Genomic DNA, 18861 nt, shown 5'->3' with positions numbered 1-18861 from the left:
TAACCCGATTGTAGTGCAGAGAATTTCAATTCACCAACAGCTTCCACATAAAATGAAAAAGAGGCATTTTTTAGAGAAATTACATTTATCTTCTCAAATTATCATTCAATTAATAATGTTTGTTTCAATTCTTAAAAAGTTGAAATATCCCATATCAATCTATCAAGCCTTTCATTTACCCCTTTCGTTAGGATTCATGGAAGTAGAGTTACACACGTTTCATGTAACCTATTTTGTTAAATGTTTACCGTTAAACTTCCAGTGAGATGTGTGCAAATATAACCATGCCTTTAGATTTTTAAAATAAAAATTATTAGAAGTGACACACGACCGTCTGGAAGGCCATGAGTCTGGAATTTTTTTTTTACAGGGGTATTATTGTCATTTTAAATCATATGTATTGCAAGTGACTCTTTTTGAGTCAGATTTAAAGAAAAGTCATAACACAAGAGGTTAAATGAAAGGGGTTGGTAAATTAGTAGAGGATATTACAACTTTTTAAAGTTTGAGAGAATATTACAAATTTGGTAATAATTTGAAGAGTGCAAATGTAGCATCCCCATATTTTACCTTTCAAATGCCTACACTTCAAAAAAAAAAAATTTAAAAAAACGCATACATCTATATTGATTTTTTCTATAATAAGTGGGATTTATGAGGAATTTATTGGGAATAAGTACTTTGATATTCTCCTCTACATACATCTCAAATCCCATTTTACATAATCGTTACTTTTGTTATACTTTATGTTATTTGAACCAATAATAATCCGACTCTGCTCCATATTGAAGAAAGTTATTATATATTGTATTTAAACCATGTGAGACATTTATGATTATAATATATCACTACGCTTTGCAGTTTGTGTATATAGCAGCCCCACTTTATTGGAACATGATTATCTCCCTTTCAAGTGAACCGGATAATATATAGTTAGTTATAATGGATGAATATTTTTGTCTTTTCACTTTTTGAGGGGACGAAAATATCCTTCTACTATAACTAACTGGATATTATTGAGTTAATTTGAAATTGAGAGGATCCTAATTCTACTTTTATTGACATTGGTGCAACGGTACTAATTACGACTTAACATTATACCCAACTTATAAGTTGCTTTTTCCGTTATTGGATTACAAAGTCGCAACTCATTTGATTTCAAACTCGATGAATTACGCTAGATTTCATATTCGATGTGGTGGCTGGCACCTAATTAATATGGAGAGCATTCATAGCAGATTCTTTATATCTTGTTCATTTCCTTAAGCTTAGGAAAAATGTATAAAAAAAATCACAAAAAGCCACTCATAGCATACTCTAATGTATAGGGTTGTAGCAATCATTGTGCTTATTAAAATGGAAAAAAACTTAGGGTTAAATATCTAATTCCCCCATAAGGTTTCATCACTTTTTTTTTGTTGCCTATTAAGGTTTCATTTGGATCGCAGGAGGTACCTATGATTTTGATAAAGACGAAGATGATACTTTCGTTAAAATTTCGTCAAAAACTTAACAAAACGTCACATAAAAACCAATCAAATGTCGCCACGTGTCATGCAATTAAATTTTTATTTTTTATTTTTTTTAAAAAAGATTAAAAATATATATTAAAAAAAAAATTGGGGTGGCTCTTGGCCACCAGCCACCCCCCAAATGGCCAAGGGGCCCAATTTTTTTTCTTCTTTTCTTTTTTTTTTTCTTTTTTTTTTTCTATATATATATATATATATATATATATATATATTAAATCTTTCTATTTTTTTAAAAATTTTAAAAATTAATTATATGACATATGACGACATTTGATTGGTGCTGACGTGACGTTCCGTTAAGTTTTGGACGGAATTTTAATAGAGGTATTATCTCTATCTATATCAAAACTACAAATACCTCCTATGATCCAAATAAAACCCTAGGGGACAAAAAACAAAGTACTGAAATCATAAGAGAAATTAGGTATTTAACCCAAAAACTTATTCTCTCTCCTAAATAATTAAAAAAGTAGAGAAATAAAGAATTAAAAAAATAAAGAAGAGTAAAAAAATTATTTTTAAAAGAAAGTTATTGTAGAGTATATGTAGATAATGAAGTAAAAAGTAGTCTTGATCGTTAAATATAAGAAAAATGATAAAAAAATTGTTAGAAATGTAAGAGAATGCTTTAATTTTACCCAACTCACTGCAGAAACTTTGGAGAGAAGTAAATGTAGGTGAATACTGAATAGTCAATAAAGATGTACTAAGATGTTTGAATGTGGTGGTGAAGGACACTTAGTTGGATAATAATATTTGACAATGGGGCTACGGAGGACGTGTGAGGGGGAGACAACAGCATGCAAAGTCTCGAAGACACGACTAAAATATGCTTTCAATACTCCTTGGAAGTCTCATGTTGGACCTTACTGGAAACTCCAGCGCACGTGTGTTGCTCTTCACTCAAAACCCTTTTTACGCACCGGCGCTTTGTTTGGTTTTTGTTTTTAAATAAAACTAATAAGAAATTAGTAGGAAATTTTTATTTTAAGGATGGCTTTTGTTCTTAATCATGACGACATTTGCTTGCCAGTACGAAACCTAAATTTGTCACTGAGTGTTATAACTTTTGTTGCAAGTGTCTTGCAAATTGAAGTCGTACTTCATGATTGTTGCATTCATCTTGAGCAATAATACATGGGAATAAGAAAAAAACTAGGAATTTTTTTTGTTGGTTAAAAAACTGGTCATGCTTTTGAAGACCTCGTAATTTAAAATTAATCATGTTTCAAAGTTCAATGCTAGTGTTTTTCTAATTTCCAATTTCCCCACTCCCATATTAATAGAAAAAATATATATATATATATATATATATATATATACTTTCTTCTCTCTTTATTTATTTATTTTTGTTTTCGTTTTTTCCTGAGCTGATATATTCATTAAAGCCTGAAATTAAATTAAAAGTTATTCCATTTTTGAATTTTTGTTTACCGGTACGTATATTGCCAGCTTATTAAGGTTACACGCACCTCAGCTGCGCATAGAAAAAAGAAAAGAGTTACACCTGTATCTTGCACTTGCACCTATGCTTTGAATAGGGTAATAGTCCCTATTGTCCTGCCAATTTTGAGTGGGATGCGTACTTGTTGGGGGGTTTCAATAGTGAATAGAATTATCCAGTCCATCATTAAAAACATTTCTTTTAGCCTAGTGCCTAACATAAACTGTTGGATATTGGACTATATAAAAATAAAAAATAAAAAATAAAAGACAAAATGGTTTAGGCTTCTTCTATATAAGATAGAAAAAACATTTTTTAAAAAAAAACCCTTATAAAACTCATACTTATATGTAAAAAAAAAAAAAAAAAAACCCAAGAAAATTTAAAATTCGAACAGGGAAACTTGATCGACACAAGCAGGGAGGCAAAGAAGATGCTTCATAGATTTTTTGAAAATAATAGTCATGTGTAGCACCGAAGAAGAAAGGAGAAGAAGAGCAAGAGTCGGACAAAGAAAATTAAAAGCGGGGTGACACCAAATCGAGCATTACGAGTAGTCAAAATAGCAACATGAAAAAAGTTGGTACCATGCACCAGCCCCAGAGGGCAATTATTACCCTCCGGTTTGAGCATACTCTGAGTGTACGGTTAGGCCCCACCCATCGCCACGTGTACGGCCCATCAAAGTTCGACGAATCCCTTCCCCTCCCCAATCAAACCGTAAAACAGGATACAAATTTCAAGGACAACGGGGCATTCCGTAATTTCATCAACGTTTAAGATGGCAAAGGACATTTTTAGCAACTTGGGGTTGAAGAGAAAGTGGAGAAAAAAAGGAAAGAGCCAAGCCACTGTGACTTGAAGAGAGACAGAGAGGCAGGGCCGTAGAGAGAGAAAAAAAAGAAAAGAAAGGAGTTTTATTAGTAGTGTGATTACTGTTACTTTGGGGAAGAGACTAGATGGGAAACAAACTAAGCGCCCGGTAAGCGGTAAACCAATCTGTACCCACCGGAAAACCACTCTCTAAATTGTCTTTTTGGTGGTTTTCGGAGCGGTGAAGATTTTTCGAAACCCGCCATGGGAGAAACCGGGATAGTACGGTTTCCGGGAAACCTAGACCCTAGGGCTCAAGAGTTCAGGCCCAGAATCCCTAGCAACCAGGCCCACGTGGCCCTCTTCAGGCCACTGCCGCAGGCGGTGCCCCAGGTGTACTACCCGTTCGCAGCGAGCGATGTCCAAGTGCATGTGCAGGTGGTGCCGTTTTGCGAGGGGGGCGTAGGATACGGGTGCCAGCTTGCAGCAGTACCCCCGGCGTACGTTAGCGCGCCGGGGGTTAGGGTTCAGGCGGCGGTTCCGGCTCCGTCTTCTGCCGCGACACGGACGCTGGTGCTGAGCTCGGTGCCGGTTGACGTCTGCGAGGGGACGGTCAGGCGGGAGCTGGAGGGGTTTGGGGAGGTGAGGGGGGTCCAGATGGAGCGAATCCGGGAGGGGATCGTGACCGTTCATTTCTACGATTTGAGGCATGCAGAGGAGGCCCTCAGTGCCATTCGTGACCAGCACATGCAACACCAGACCAGGCTCAGAAACCACTACTATAGTAGCTGTTCAAACGCTGCTTTGCCCCCACCGCCCCCGCCGGCGCGTGGGCTCATTGCTGGCCGTACTGTCTGGGCCCAGTTCAGCATCCCGTCGCCCACCCACGCCGTTCGCGAGGGGCACAACCAGGGCACCATCGTCATCTTCAATTTGGACTCCCAAGTCTCTAAAGCCGGTCTAAAAGAAATCTTCGAAACTTTCGGTGGGTAATTTTTTTTTTGCTTTTGCTCTCTCTATGAGATCTGGAGCTTTTCAAGGACTTGTTAGTTGTTATTGTTTTGTGGGGCTCAGGCTTTATGCAATGTTTCGGTATTTATTGTATTCGGTTGATTTAGGTCCGGTGAAAGAATTGCGAGAGACACCATTGAAGAAACATCAAAGGTTCGTGGAGTTCTACGATGTGAGAGACGCGGCCAAGGCTCTTAGAGAGATGAATGGCAAGGAAATTCACGGCAAGCCGGTTGTAATAGAGTTCAGTCGACCCGGTGGTCATAGCAGGAAGTTCTTCAACGCGCCCACCCCAGCTTTCTCGGCCAATTTCCATCACACGAAATCTCCGAGATACCCTCCAGTACTGTCGTCACCAACTCCGCCACCGCCTCCGCCGCCGCCGCCGTTGCACCGGAAATTATCTGGGCGGTTCGGTCCCAACGTGTCTCCTCGTTTACATCTCTCTCAAACACAGTTCTCCACAAAGAAATCGAGTTTCAGTAAGGCAAGCCCCAAGAGCGGAAATCTTGAGGGCGAAGTGGCTTCGATGAGTCTGGGCGGCGGCGACGTTGCGAATGGAATTGAAGAGAAAGAAACGAATGGGCCTCCGAAGAGGAACGCAAAGAAGAGCCCAAGCAATAACTTGGCAGTGGCTGCAAAGCAGCCTAAGAGTAGTAGGCCGTGGAAAGGCAGACAAGCAAAGAAGTTCGACAGCCGTTTTCTAATAAACGAGGATGCCATATTGGAACCCAATTGCAGAGATTCCAGAACCACTGTCATGATCAAGAACATACCCAACAAGTACAGGTCGGTCGGTCGGTCGTCTCTTACATCTTTCCCACTCCTTGGCATATTATTGTTATTTTTTGTTCAAAATATATAATTTTGTTGACTTGTTTGCAGTCAGAAGCTGCTCTTGAACATGCTGGACAACCACTGTATCCACTGCAACGAGCAGATTGCCGACGGCGATGACCAGCCTTTGTCCTCATACGATTTTGTGTATCTCCCCATTGATTTCAAGTAATCTATCTATCTACCCGCTATTAATTCCTTTAATAAATATTATGCTTTAAATATTAATTATTTAATGCTTATCAAAGCTCTTGATCTCCCACATATATGTACCTGTATAATCATTGGGTGGGTATACGTTTATTTTGTATGAAACGTTTTGTGGAAGCAGCAACAAGTGCAATGTGGGATATGGGTTCGTGAACATGACTTCCCCGCAGGCAACCTGGAGGCTTTACAAGGCCTTTCATCTTCAACATTGGGAGGTCTTCAACTCCAGGAAAATTTGTGAAGTCACATATGCTAGAGTTCAGGTATTTCCTTTTCCCCCGTAAAAATACTCCGACATTTTGTCCTACTCATCTGAACAAATAAAAAAATATTTTTTTTGGGGTCTACTTTTCTGAATCAATTTAAAAACAAAAGGGATTGGAAGCGTTGAAGGATCATTTCAAGAACTCGAAGTTCCCGTGCGAGATGGACCACTACCTGCCAGTGGTGTTTTCACCGGCTCGAGACGGGAGGCAGCTGACGGAGCCACTCCCCATAGTTGGCCAGAACAAGCAGCCCAACCCGATTGGTCTCTCAAGTCCAAAAGCTGATGAGATGGACGGTCACGATACGCTAGAAGATGATGACGGCAACAATGTCCAAAACCAATGCGACGTACTGATGATACATATGGCCGCCAGTAGCAACAGCAACAGCGACCGCAACGGCGGCGTTGGCGTTGGCGTGAACAGTGATGAAGATTATGGCGATGATGAAGACAAAGAAAAATAAATTCACATATCATGTCTCATTTATAATTGCTGCAGAGAAGTGGCTGCACCCCCACCCCCACCCCAATAGGTGGTCGTTGAGCACCGAGCCCTCCTTAGATAGGCCACCCGTCAGCCTAAGGCTTTGTGTCATTCTCAGGTTGTGACCTGACTACCATCACTTCCCATTTACTCTCTCTCCCTCTCTCTCTTTCTCTCTCTTCATACCCTTCTTTATTTTGCGTTGCTCTTCTTGTACCTTCGCAATATAGGAATGCTAGTTTTTTCTCGTTCTTTTTTGGAAGCTTTGGTACCAAACTTGTAATTCATAAAAAAAAAAAAAAAAGAATGAAGCTTTTGTTACATGGAATTTAGAATATATTTGACAATGGGAGCAATCACATCTTGCATATAAATTATTTAGCTAAAATGCAGTTACTTAAAGAACATGTTTATTTTATTTACTTAAAATTTTAAAGCACATACGGCTGGTTCAAGTATTTAGTTATTCACTTTTATTTTTCTATTTAAAATATTTTGTTTTATTTTTACTATTTTCAAAGACCATTTTTTTTATTAATTAATTTAATTTATAAGGAGCATATCAGCTAGTTAACTTCTTGTTTAAAATGAGATTTGAATTTTGTTTTAATATGTATATATACACTGGAAATGTTGAAGATTCTTTAATTCCCTTTGATGAGAGAATTTTTTCTCGATATTTTGTGTGTAAACTCTCGAAGATGAGGGCGATGAAGGAACCATTGGATAAAGAGGAGCCACCTCTTTGGCCGATATATGGGCAGGCTGCAGGTGGCTGGCATCCAGTGCTTGCACGTCACTTTCTCGCTTTTAGGCTAACTTGCATTGTTCTTGGCAGGTTCGACCTATCACGTATGTATATACTTTTTATAGGAAACTATGGATTATATGTAATATCCAAATTCGGTTTTATTTTTCTCTCTTTAATTATGTGATTTATTGTCATTAGCATAATTGGATCGGAAAATTCCAAATTTGTATGCAAGAAATTTACCGTTACAATAAACAGTTAACAACAGATGATGCTTATTCCCATGTCATTTATATTGTGACGACTGTAGGTTCTCCTTTTGTGATAAAAATATAAACATATATGGGCAGGTTTTTGAGTTTATTATTATAAGTGTATATATTTGCGGATTAAGATCAAAGTATATATCTATATATATATCTTGAGGCCTGAGCGACTTCCATTAATTTACGGGAGCAATGAATAAATCATAATATTAATTAATGTATTCTTCATATTGATAATATATTTTAGACAAGATTAACCAAGCTTAATCTATTGTTTATATTATTATTATTATAGCAATACTCCTATAGAAAAAGTTTTGACTTTGGAGAAATAATTAAGTACATCAAAACTCGAATATTAAAGAGTTTGCATGTGTGTATGTGCCAATATTAGTTTACTTTTTAATAATACTTGTCTTGGGGATTTATTTATTTATTTATTTTTTGTTATTTTTGTGCTGGTCTTTTGGTCAAAGACGTAAGTTGTTTTTCTGATCTTTAGACCGAGGAGTAAATTGGTGTTTGAGATTATCTCTCAAGGCCGAAAAATATAGTTTGAAAATTTGGGTTACCCATATTTTAAATTTAGTATGTCTGGAGCATATTAATTTTATAACTGTAATTGTACATGGGTTAACGGAAGCTAGAATCATAAATAATACTTGATTGTAAGAATTTTCTTATTGTATTTATGATTTTATAATTTTATAGTTTTTTGTTATGATTTATCAAAATTTTATACTTTTTATCTTTTATCAAAAAAATCTGACATGATTTTTTTTTAAATAATAATAATAATAATAATAACACTTTGACTTTTGCATGTTCAAATATCTATATCAAATCAAACGATTAGAACTTGCAATTATTGCTTCTTTTTTTTTTTTTTTTTTTTTTCATTGGGGGGAGATAATTATAGCAAAAATATCCAAAGTTAAAATAGTAAAAATCAGAAAATTTTATTTTTAAAAAATTTACTATTTTGAGTAACAAACTAACAATATTTACTTAAATATATGATAGCATTTATCTCTCGCTGAATACTAGATTCGGTGTTTATGGTTTTCAAGATAATAGTAATCGACCATGTGCTTCGAATATAGAGCACTTTCTCTTACCAAAAAATAAAAATAAAAATATAGAGCACTTTCCAATTATAAATTATCTTTTATATTTATAATAATAATATTTTTGCATTTAAAAAAAAAATCAAAATTGTTTTAAGAAGGGTACCCTGACAGAGAATAGTTGTGGCCACTCCAACGAAGCTTGAAAGATGATTGTGATCATCCTTGAGCCATGGGGCAGTCACGACCGCCCCAATAACACTACAAATTGTGGAACTACACCAAATGCCTCTCCCTACGTACATTCTTTTGTTAGGGTAGCTGGTCACCCTTGAAAAGAAAATGAAAGAAGACAAACTCATGTCATTCTTCGAAGACTTTTTCTTAATAATAACGGATCTATTCCAATGGTTTATTATGCATACCAAACGGTAGTGTTTGAACTGTACGAGTATATGTCCTATGGTTACTATTGAAATCATTAAAAAAAAAAAAAAAGAAGAGAGAATTTAATATGATCATTAAAAGGATTCAGTATAGATTTTATGGCTGGAGCCTGGAGTGGAATTCCGAGAAATTACCCAAGAGAGAGAGAGAGAGAGAGAAAGAATAGAAGGGCATGTGAATTGCTGACAAGTAAGAATCTCATGCCACGTAGGACAATGTACTGATGTGGCAATACATGTGGATGTAGAGGGTTTGACTCTGAATCCGTACTCCCATGGGTGCAGAAGCAGAACCTAAAGGCTAAAACCTCCCCCTCTATTCCTCCCTTTGGCAGAGGCAGAGTCACTTTTTCTTGCTCATCCACCTCACACCATACAGCACTACAACTCTTTTTGTTTGTCACACTCTGTGTCCTTGGGAGAAAGGTCAGCCTCCTCTCCCTCTCCCACCACACCACCCTCCACACCTCTCTCTCTCTCTCTCACTACCCTTTTAATGCTCCCTTCTGTAGCTCATCCTGATCTGTCAGCGTCCTGCATCTTTTCATTTTTTTCCTTTTTCCCTGATGCTCTGGGGTTTTGACACGTGGGCCACCTGATTACTGCCATGTCATTGATGGATACTGGCATCCAGGTCTTTGGTAATGTTGGTTTTGCCCAACTCAAACCTCGTATGGTTGGTGTCAATGCTGACAGACGTTGCTGTGTATGACCAATTCATGCAGGACAAATACAAGTCCTCTCCCATACATGATCAATACAAAAACGAAGATACACAAAATCAACATGTGGGACGACAACCTAGCTAGTCACATTTCGCAATTCCCGCGTTACTCTAAATATCTATATGCCTCTAGTAGTTCGTAAGAGATAAACCTCAGCTGTAAGCCTGTACTGGGAAACAGGATGTACTGCTGGTATAACAGTATGAACAAAGATTTCATACAAATTGCTTGGGTGAAAATTTATTACAGATCACACGTGCTCCTTGTATTATGTGAGAAACGTACGTATTACAATTCTCTTACAAATTAGGTGACCATCGCAATTTACATTTTTAGCAAAAAATACAGCAAGTATTTTATGAACCAACACATCAATTTGTCTAACATGTTAAGTACTAAGTGGATTAATGCAATGTGTTAACCTGCATTTTAGTGACTAAATTGGTCAAGTGTTATATTGATTATCACGGCAATTTATAATAAAAACACTAATAGTTTAGATTTAGGTTATCACATACTATAATTGATTCTCGCAAAATTAAATTCCCACAATGCATTAGCATGACGATAGAAAATATGTAATTATTGGTTCTCTTCAGATTATTACATTGAATTTGAATGATAGATAAAGTTCTTATTCTCTAAATTAGGTTGAAATTTTTTTTAATTCAATCTACTAAATTAATATATGTTTTTTCCCGTGCATTATTAATGCATGTAAAAATTAAAGGTAGCTTATATATGAAAGGAGTAAAAACTCTCGTTGGATTAAATTAAGTTTAGACAAGTCGTGTGTAGATTAGACCATCATTGGATGCTCTAGCTAGGGATTGGTTCACAGGAAAACAGGCCAAGCAAGTAATTGTCCATGGAGGCTATGTATATGCGGAAATGAAATGGAGAGTATTCTATATTCGGTTAATATATTTTAGAGAGATAAAATTATTTATAAATTTTTTTTGTTACATTAAAAAAATAAAATAGACAAAAATATTATTTAAATATAATTAATTGAATATCTTCCTATTCGGAGAAAAAAAACGTGTTACATGGTTGATGCCTATGACAATAAATCGCATCACGATTGAGGCCGACAAAGATACGAAAATAAGGATATGAAACACTAGCAACAGCAAAACTCACCGACAACTCCTAATGAATGCCCATAACCATCAACCCTAACAAATCTTGCATTAACGGGATTCTTTGTCGTTTCGCAAGTGTTGGGTTGTGTTTTATATTCCTTGAAGATGTTTTTTGGATATAAAATATTTGTATTGGGAGGTACTTAGGTTTTTGTGTGGTTATTGTAGTTGTTTAGGGTGTTTAGGAATTTCGTTTGACTGGGAACAGGGAAAGATCCTTGAGTGGTCAAAAATGAGGGGTGGGAGCAGCTGCTCGGCCCACCATGGAAACTGTGGCATGCGTGTTCTTTTTGAGCTAATCTAGGCCACACGGTTGGCCACTTGGACTCATCTCCTTAAAATAATTAGCAGCATTGTTTTGGAACCCAATAAAAAAGAGAAATAATCCAAAAGATTTTAACATTCTTGAATAGGGGAGAACTTTGGAAAAACCATTTGTACGGCTGCTTGTCTTCTTTTGAGATGTACTTCTATTTTAATCAACTTTCTTTTTCACTTTATGATCTTCAATCTTCTTCATCATCATCCTTTAGAGAAAATTTTAAAAAATAATTTTTTCATAGAGATTTATGACAACTTTGTTATTCAATCTAGAACAACAAATATGAAATAATTACTTTAAGTACTTATCTGTTAAAGTAAATTTTGAATGGTTTGATCATTAGCTGGTCTTATAAATTTTTTTTTTCATATTTATTGTTTGAATTATTAGTAATTTGATTAGCAAATAATGAGATGGTCATGGGATTTAGTGGGTTTTTTTATTTTTTATTTTATTTTATAATTCATTTGAGTTCTAAAAAAAAAAGTAAAAACTTTAAAAGGCCCATTCAGGAATGTTTTTCAGTTTTTTGGGTTTTGAAAAGTTGTTTTAGAGAACAATAAAAGGAGATTTTTTTTTTCTCACTAAGTTGACAATGTATTTGATAAACGTTGACAACAAAGTATTTTTTAGGTATGAATTGAGCCATGATCGGTAAAGTTTTCAAAAAGTATTTTTGATTTTAGATTTTGAAAAGGGTTTTTTTTTAAAAGTAAAAGTTGAACAAAAAAAAAAGAAGTTGTTTATGAAGTTTACAAAGGGGAACCCATGTGGTATTTTTAAGGAGTAGCTTAATTGATTGGGATCACACCTAATAAAACGAAAAAAAAAAAACAAAAAAAAGGAAAAAAATTTCATGTGGTGTTATCAAGAAGTAGTTTAATTGACTGAAATCACGCTTAATAAAGCGAAAATCATTAATTTGAATGTTTTTCCTCTTCTTGTGTAGACATGTAAGAAAAAAAAAAAACTCATGTGGTAAATTAAAAAGTATTTCTAAATTTTTTTTTAAAAATTTGATAAGCGTTTACAAAATATTAAAAAAAGAAAAAAAGAAAAAAGAAAAGAGGGTCTGCTAGAGGCTGCTCTCTACAGTAGTGGCCACCAACCTTTATTTGTGAGAGACAGGGCCACTTGACAGATCCGTGGCCACTATGGTGGTTACCAATTACCATGTACATCGGGAAGCCACTACGAAGCCGTCAAATAAATTTGACTGCCACCGTGGAGTTGCCCTACAAATCCGAGGATACCATGCTGATTTGGCAGGCACCTCTTAAGGGTTGCAATGGCCCAATGCATATCCAGTGGCCGAATGATCCTGAGCCCAACAGTAGCCCAGCTTATACACACAGAATTAAGACCCAGCTAAAGCTTGATGGGCCATTTGGGCTTAAACTGGATGATCCAAATTTCCTCTCTTTAAAGGCTAGTCCTGTGAAAGTATTAATCTTGTACCCAACATTGGCAGGACCTCCTAGGTTTACCGTCTACATTAACAAGGAGTCATGGGGAAGGAGATCCATGCAATATTTTTGTGCAATGGAGTGGTAGCTTTGGTTGGGATATTTGAGCGCAAAAAGGTTGATTCGGATTGGGATTGTGTTTGAGCTTTTAAGTCGAAAAGAATTTTTGGACAAAAACTTCATTTTTAAGCTTTTGCCAAAAGTACGTTTTAACCATTTTTAGGTTTTTTTGGAACCTTAAAAGTGCTTTTAATGTTTTTTTTTTCTAAACAAGTACTTTTTTTCTTCAAAATAATTTTTTGAGTATTAAAAGCAATTTTAAGCCCCTTAAACGCAATTCCAAACAGACCCTCTATCTGTTCAGACAAGTGTTCAGACAACAGATGACGCGCTCTTTTGCACTCCCATGGCCATATCCCTGCCTTATTGTACTGCAATGGGACATGAATATTGCACCACATGTTAATTCGTCAATTACTAGGTACAGGTACTCTCAAAGAGCTAGTAGCACTTTTACATTATATGTGTCTCATACTTTTGTTTTTCATAGGATTCTTTCTTGGTGAGTGTAAGTTTATGCATGTAGTCATGGACCTAGCTGGAGCAGAGCACCCATTAGGTCCATCAAATGCTAATTTTGGTAGAAACAAAAGTGTAAATGTGATATGACTGGACCTCTTTGTATTTGCCTTTGTTGCCACACCAAATTGTTAAATTATTAATTATTTTAAAAGTATGCACCAGAAATAAATAAATAAAGTTAATTATTTAATTAATACTTTAACAAATTAATTCTTAAGTAAGCTAGTTTCAAATATGCAGGATGAAGCAAGCTTTTATTGTAATTCAAACAAATACATTAATTATAATATTCTCTCCTGGCATAAGCACCAAATAAACGAGACAGATTTATGGTTTTCCTGTGACAAACAAACCAAACCACAAGCTTTTACTAAGTAGCTAGGCTACAGAATCTACTTAAATATGAATTTATGAGGCTTAAAGTTCATCCTTGAAGGAGGTTCTTTGGGTGTTGGTTGAGGAATTTTTGATGGGGTAAGAGGCCTCCATGGCTACACCACAGAGTCCCTCTTCTGCATCAACCCCACGTTGCATCCTGAAGTAACCCTTCTCTCCCCATTCGGCTCCCCAGGAGTTCTTCACTATCCAATAATTTGTATCATCCTGAGTTGCTCCATAACCCACAATCGCCACCCCGTGATTCAACTCTGTGCCACAATCTCCAGTGAATACTCCCTGCACTCGAATTCCATTTCATTCGTAATTATGTATATATTGATGCCAAAGCAATCCCATTTAATGTCGTCAATTTGGTAATGAATAATGTTATATTAATTTGTAAACCCTATATTTGTAATTGAAATGGACGATGAATAGACATTTGCTTTAATAATATGTTAATTAATTATTACTTATTTAAAAAATTTAAGTGGGTAAGAAAGAGTGCATTCAATAATTTAATTAATATTGTAATAGACTTGCCTCTGAGTAGAATTGCAAATCCTTGCCACCAGCATCAATTGCAACTGATACAGGTTGGCTTGCAACAGCTTTCATCAAGGCATTTTCATCATTTTCCGGCACACTTTGATATCCATCAATTTGCACCATAGGAGAATTCATCTGCAAAGCAAGAACAGAAGTAGAAACTCATATATATATATATATATACTTTTTTTTTTACATGCATAAAAGTTTAATAGATCATTTTTCACCTTGGATGAGTCACATGACCCATCTAGGGCTTGGTAGGGGTAATTCTTCTCTGCTGTCAATCCACCATTTTGCTTAATGAATTCAAATGCATTTTCCATCAATCCTCCATTACAGCCTTGGTTTTCAGCATCACAATCAACCAGCTCTTGCTCAGAAAGGGACACTAACTCATTTGTTTTGATCTTGTTGATGCCCTCCACTGCAACTACACTTGAAAATGCCCAGCAGCTACCTATAAAACATCAACAATAATTTTGACAGATTATCTTAGCATCTCATGACAAATATATAGTGAAAATACACGAACACATAGCCACAACTTTTTTAACTTACCACATTTGCCTTGGTCCTTGATACCGGTGACTGCTCCTCGTTTCCTCCAATCAACAGAGGATGGAAGATTGCCGGTGTTCTCATGCATGAAACCGCCGGTCCCTCTCCAGCGGCCTCGGAACATCCTGTAGTGGCCGACCTTTGAGCCGGCATAGGAGCTTGCAAACTCATGGTTGGTCATATCCGCAAACTTACTCAGTTTCAGCTTGTACGGCTTATTCATATTGTTCACCTTGTGAACATGCCCCACATTCTCCTTGAACACATTGAAACGCTTATGCTTCTCCTGCAGGTCCCGAGAGACGGTGTGGTGGCTGCTCCACCTCTCATACAAGTCCCAGAGTCTCTCTTCCGAAGCCAAGTCCTCCTCCTGGAAGTCAAAGCTCTTGGCAATCCCCAAAAGTAGAGCTAATGAAAGAGCAACCAATAAAAAATTCCCCAGATCCATGATGTGGATGAAGCTGTTTGATATGGTCTAGCAATGGAACCACGACCTTATATACAAATGCAAATACCGGTCAGGTTCCTGCTCTTTAGAGCTTTAACCAGAAAATATGGGGAAAAGATGGTTCTTTTTAGAGGTGGATTTGTATTTATTTGGAACTGCGTTATCTTGGTTAACTTGCTTGTAGAAGGTGAGGTGTGACTATGTTGTTAGAGGCCTCAAGACACGATTTCTTGCAAGTGAGGAGATAAAAATGCGCAAAACTGCCCTGTCTTTTGCTCAAAACTGAAAACTTTTTCAGAAGGTTGCTAAACGGATTGAAATCTGTTCACCCAAATTACTGCTTTTCGATATGAATGAGATCAAAACCCACACATCGACGGAAATATGGCATGCTTTTGATAAAAACCAAATTATCCAAATTTCCCTAATCATTGCATTAGAGAATCGCTTAGGCAGGCAGCGCGGCCTAGCCAACACACAGCAGCCCATCATTTTGTATCTGTGATTCCATTAAGGTTGATAATTTGTGTTTCTATATTAGGATTTGAATTGTCTTGAGACATAAATATAAGAATGCATAGGTTAACTTTAATCTGATTCATTTAATTTAGAGTAAATATATTATAAATCCCTGAGTCAACATGTCAAAACTGTAAAATCTCTCAGTTTTTTTTTTTAATTTTTTTTTTTTTGAATTTTTACTCATTTGGTCAATCGAAAATGCAACATCCCTACTGTTAGATTTTTTCCCAAAGGTTTAACGAACGTCATTCCCATTGAAACGCACCGTTTTTCCCAAAGTTTTAACGGACGTCATTCCCATTTAAACACATCGTTTTGCCATGACAGCATATTAATTTTTTATTAATTTAATTTAAAAATTAAATCTAAAAAAATAATAAAAATTTTGAAGGGGTGGCCGGAAAGCCACCCCCAACCCTTATGGGGTGGCTTGCGGCCATCCCAAGGGAGTTAGGACAAGAAAACGGATCTACAAACAGCAGCTGATGAAAAATTGCCTTCTCATGAGAAGAATATATAATCTTAAATCTCAGGGTATTTATATTCGGGTTTACTTATCAAAAAAAAAAAAATCTTAAATCTCAGGGTATCTTCAGCACTTAGAGCTCTATTTCATGTGAATGGTATAAAAATGCCTTACCCTTTCCAATTCGCCGGAAACCTCTACTTCAATTGCAATTTCAGAATACAACAAATAAGTTTCTGCGAAGAAACAGTTAAATTTACACAGAACAAGGCAGTTGTAGAGATATGGTATCACCGATACATATTTTATTCTTTTAATTCTTAGCTTGCATAATAGAGTAGAGTAAAACAGTTCCACATAATCACATGACAGAACATGCTACTCATGAAAAGGAAACATAAGAACTTGCAATAACATGATACCCAGGAAACATAATGGCTGTAACAGAACTTTGAGAGCCTCCGCCTTTGTCATCCTGCCAATTCTTCTGGGAAAGATATTGAACTTACAACCAATGGGCATCTACTGAATAGCATGGAAATGAGTTATATCGCTGATGTCAAGGAAATCTTCTAACAAGATATTTTTGAATGATTTGCTTTCAGGATGCATGAGATCATTAAGGCAGAGTTTTGTTTAAACGCTCTGGATGGAGGGAACAGGCGGGTTGCAGAGAAACCTACGGAAAAATCTTAAGGAATAGAGATTTCCTGCTAAGTCTTGAACAAAATTATAACCTAGGTCTAATCTTGAGTAGATTCTGATCTTAACATTCTTACTCTCCCACTTAAGTTTTGATTTACCTCAACCCAACTTTTTTATTTTTTATTTTTTATTTTTTATTTTTTATTTTTATTTCACTAGACAGTAGTCCATCAAATAGAAAAATGCTAGATCTACAACTCTTTTAGGCCAGTTGTAAGTCGAGTAATCTCCATATTCTAGATTTTTTTGGCTTCATTGTATTTGTGATTGTGACTTAGGAAGGATACTTTTACATACAACCAAGTTACCCCCTCTGGTTTTCCATTGATACAATTATCTTTACTTATAAAAGAAAAAAATCTTATTGACAGCCTTGGAAGAGAGTTACTGCAGAGCCAGGAACTATACGGAGTTGATAAAATGAATCCACTAGTGCTAAGAAAGCATCTCCTAGTCCAAACAAAAAGATGAGGCTGCACATCAAAGATCTAAACATTCTATGCATCAAAATAAATATATTATCATTTAAATTTTTTTTTAAGTGGCTATTATTTTGCAAAGTTTTGTGGTTGAATGATCAATCAATAGAAATACTCTAACACTTCACCATTGCCATATATTCCATACATCATACTACATAGATATCATATTCATGGAGAATGAATCACTTTTATTACCTCCAATTCTTTGGTTAAACTTCTAGAATATGCTTTGGTGAACATATAACAGACTACTTGAAAATAATGCACACACAACCATCTTAAATTCTAGACAGTTGTTTTACACCGAACATGACAATTTCCAAGCACAAATCACAAAAAGCGCAAGCTAGGTTCACAATTTACATCTACAATATTCAACAAGAAAAATGCGGTGCTCCCAATTTTAGAAGTACAAACACCATGAATGTTATTAAATTACTGCCTCTATTATGTTAAAATGAACTCATAGAAGATGCACTCATCAGATTAAAACCAACTTCACTTCACATTCCAACACATGCGGAGAGAAAGAACAAGTCTTGGTTCATAAAACAGGCAAAATATAATTTGTTTACGCCACAGTCATCAGCTTAAAACAGATAACTTGATTATTATAATTCTATCAACTCTGCAACTTAAAAATTCAAGAAAAAACAGGAATTTAAGAGAAAAGTGCCACCGGCATCACAGCACAACGCAACAGTCAAGCGAGAGGGTCCCTATGTTTGGCTTGTTGCAATAACTCCTCCCGGACTCTCTTGATCTCTGCTTGCTTCTCCAATCTCTCATTCTGTGATTAGAAAATAAATGAACATATAAAGTGCTTAATGCAGTAGAACATTGTGTGCATTCGAATTAGGATAAATCTAGAGAAACTTCAAACTCAACATTTACCACATCTCTAAAGTTGTAATATAAATGATCCCTAATTTTTCCTTAATTCATTATACCTCACTAAGTTGTATGCTGAGCAACAAAATCTGAACCATAAGATTCTAAAAATTCTACAATAGACATAGAGTTATCCTAAAAAAAAAAAAGAGTAATGCTATCCGTTTATTCTAAATAATACAGGCCGTCCCTTGCCATGAAGGAATTCACACGCAGCCACTAGCTTTCCAAAAATAAGGGGAGATTACTGCTCACGAAAAGTGCTTTTGGTACTACGGACCTTTTTCCATCCATTGCAGCAGTAATACAAATAGCTATAAGCAGCCAATTATGTATTTCCAAAAAAATCCAATTAGCATTATAGAAAGGAACGAATGCAACAAAGCAATAGATCTAGCAGAGCACATGGCAAAGTATAATATCTATGGTTTTTCTCTCCATTTGACCAATAAATTGGGCGTTTAAACCAATCAAAAAGTTTCTAATTAGA

General features: G+C 36.0%; 2 protein-coding genes across 2 annotated transcripts; one reads left to right on the top strand and one right to left on the bottom strand.

Annotated features, from left to right (window-relative positions):
• Nucleotides 1-3824: 3824 nt before the first annotated feature.
• Nucleotides 3825-6945, top strand: LOC132177690 (protein terminal ear1). The gene is made up of 5 exons (XM_059590116.1): nucleotides 3825-4774; nucleotides 4908-5589; nucleotides 5686-5805; nucleotides 5969-6110; nucleotides 6223-6945. Exons 1-5 carry the CDS (start codon nucleotides 4054-4056, stop codon nucleotides 6577-6579), a joined length of 2022 nt encoding a protein of 673 aa, XP_059446099.1. The 5' UTR covers nucleotides 3825-4053; the 3' UTR covers nucleotides 6580-6945.
• A 7306-nt stretch (nucleotides 6946-14251) lies between these two features.
• Nucleotides 14252-15948, bottom strand: LOC132177691 (vignain-like). Its single transcript, XM_059590118.1, has 3 exons — nucleotides 14858-15948; nucleotides 14524-14756; nucleotides 14252-14431 (listed from the first exon to the last, which is right to left on the bottom strand). The coding sequence occupies exons 1-3, from the start codon at nucleotides 15303-15305 to the stop codon at nucleotides 14270-14272; spliced, it is 843 nt and encodes a 280-aa protein (XP_059446101.1). The 5' UTR covers nucleotides 15306-15948; the 3' UTR covers nucleotides 14252-14269.
• Nucleotides 15949-18861: the final 2913 nt, after the last annotated feature.

This window comes from Corylus avellana, chromosome ca4, assembly GCF_901000735.1.
Source record: "Corylus avellana chromosome ca4, CavTom2PMs-1.0".
Lineage (NCBI taxonomy): Eukaryota > Viridiplantae > Streptophyta > Magnoliopsida > Fagales > Betulaceae > Corylus > Corylus avellana.
The sequence above is the reverse complement of the archived record's forward strand: the minus strand, read 5'-3'. Positions and strand labels throughout refer to the sequence as shown.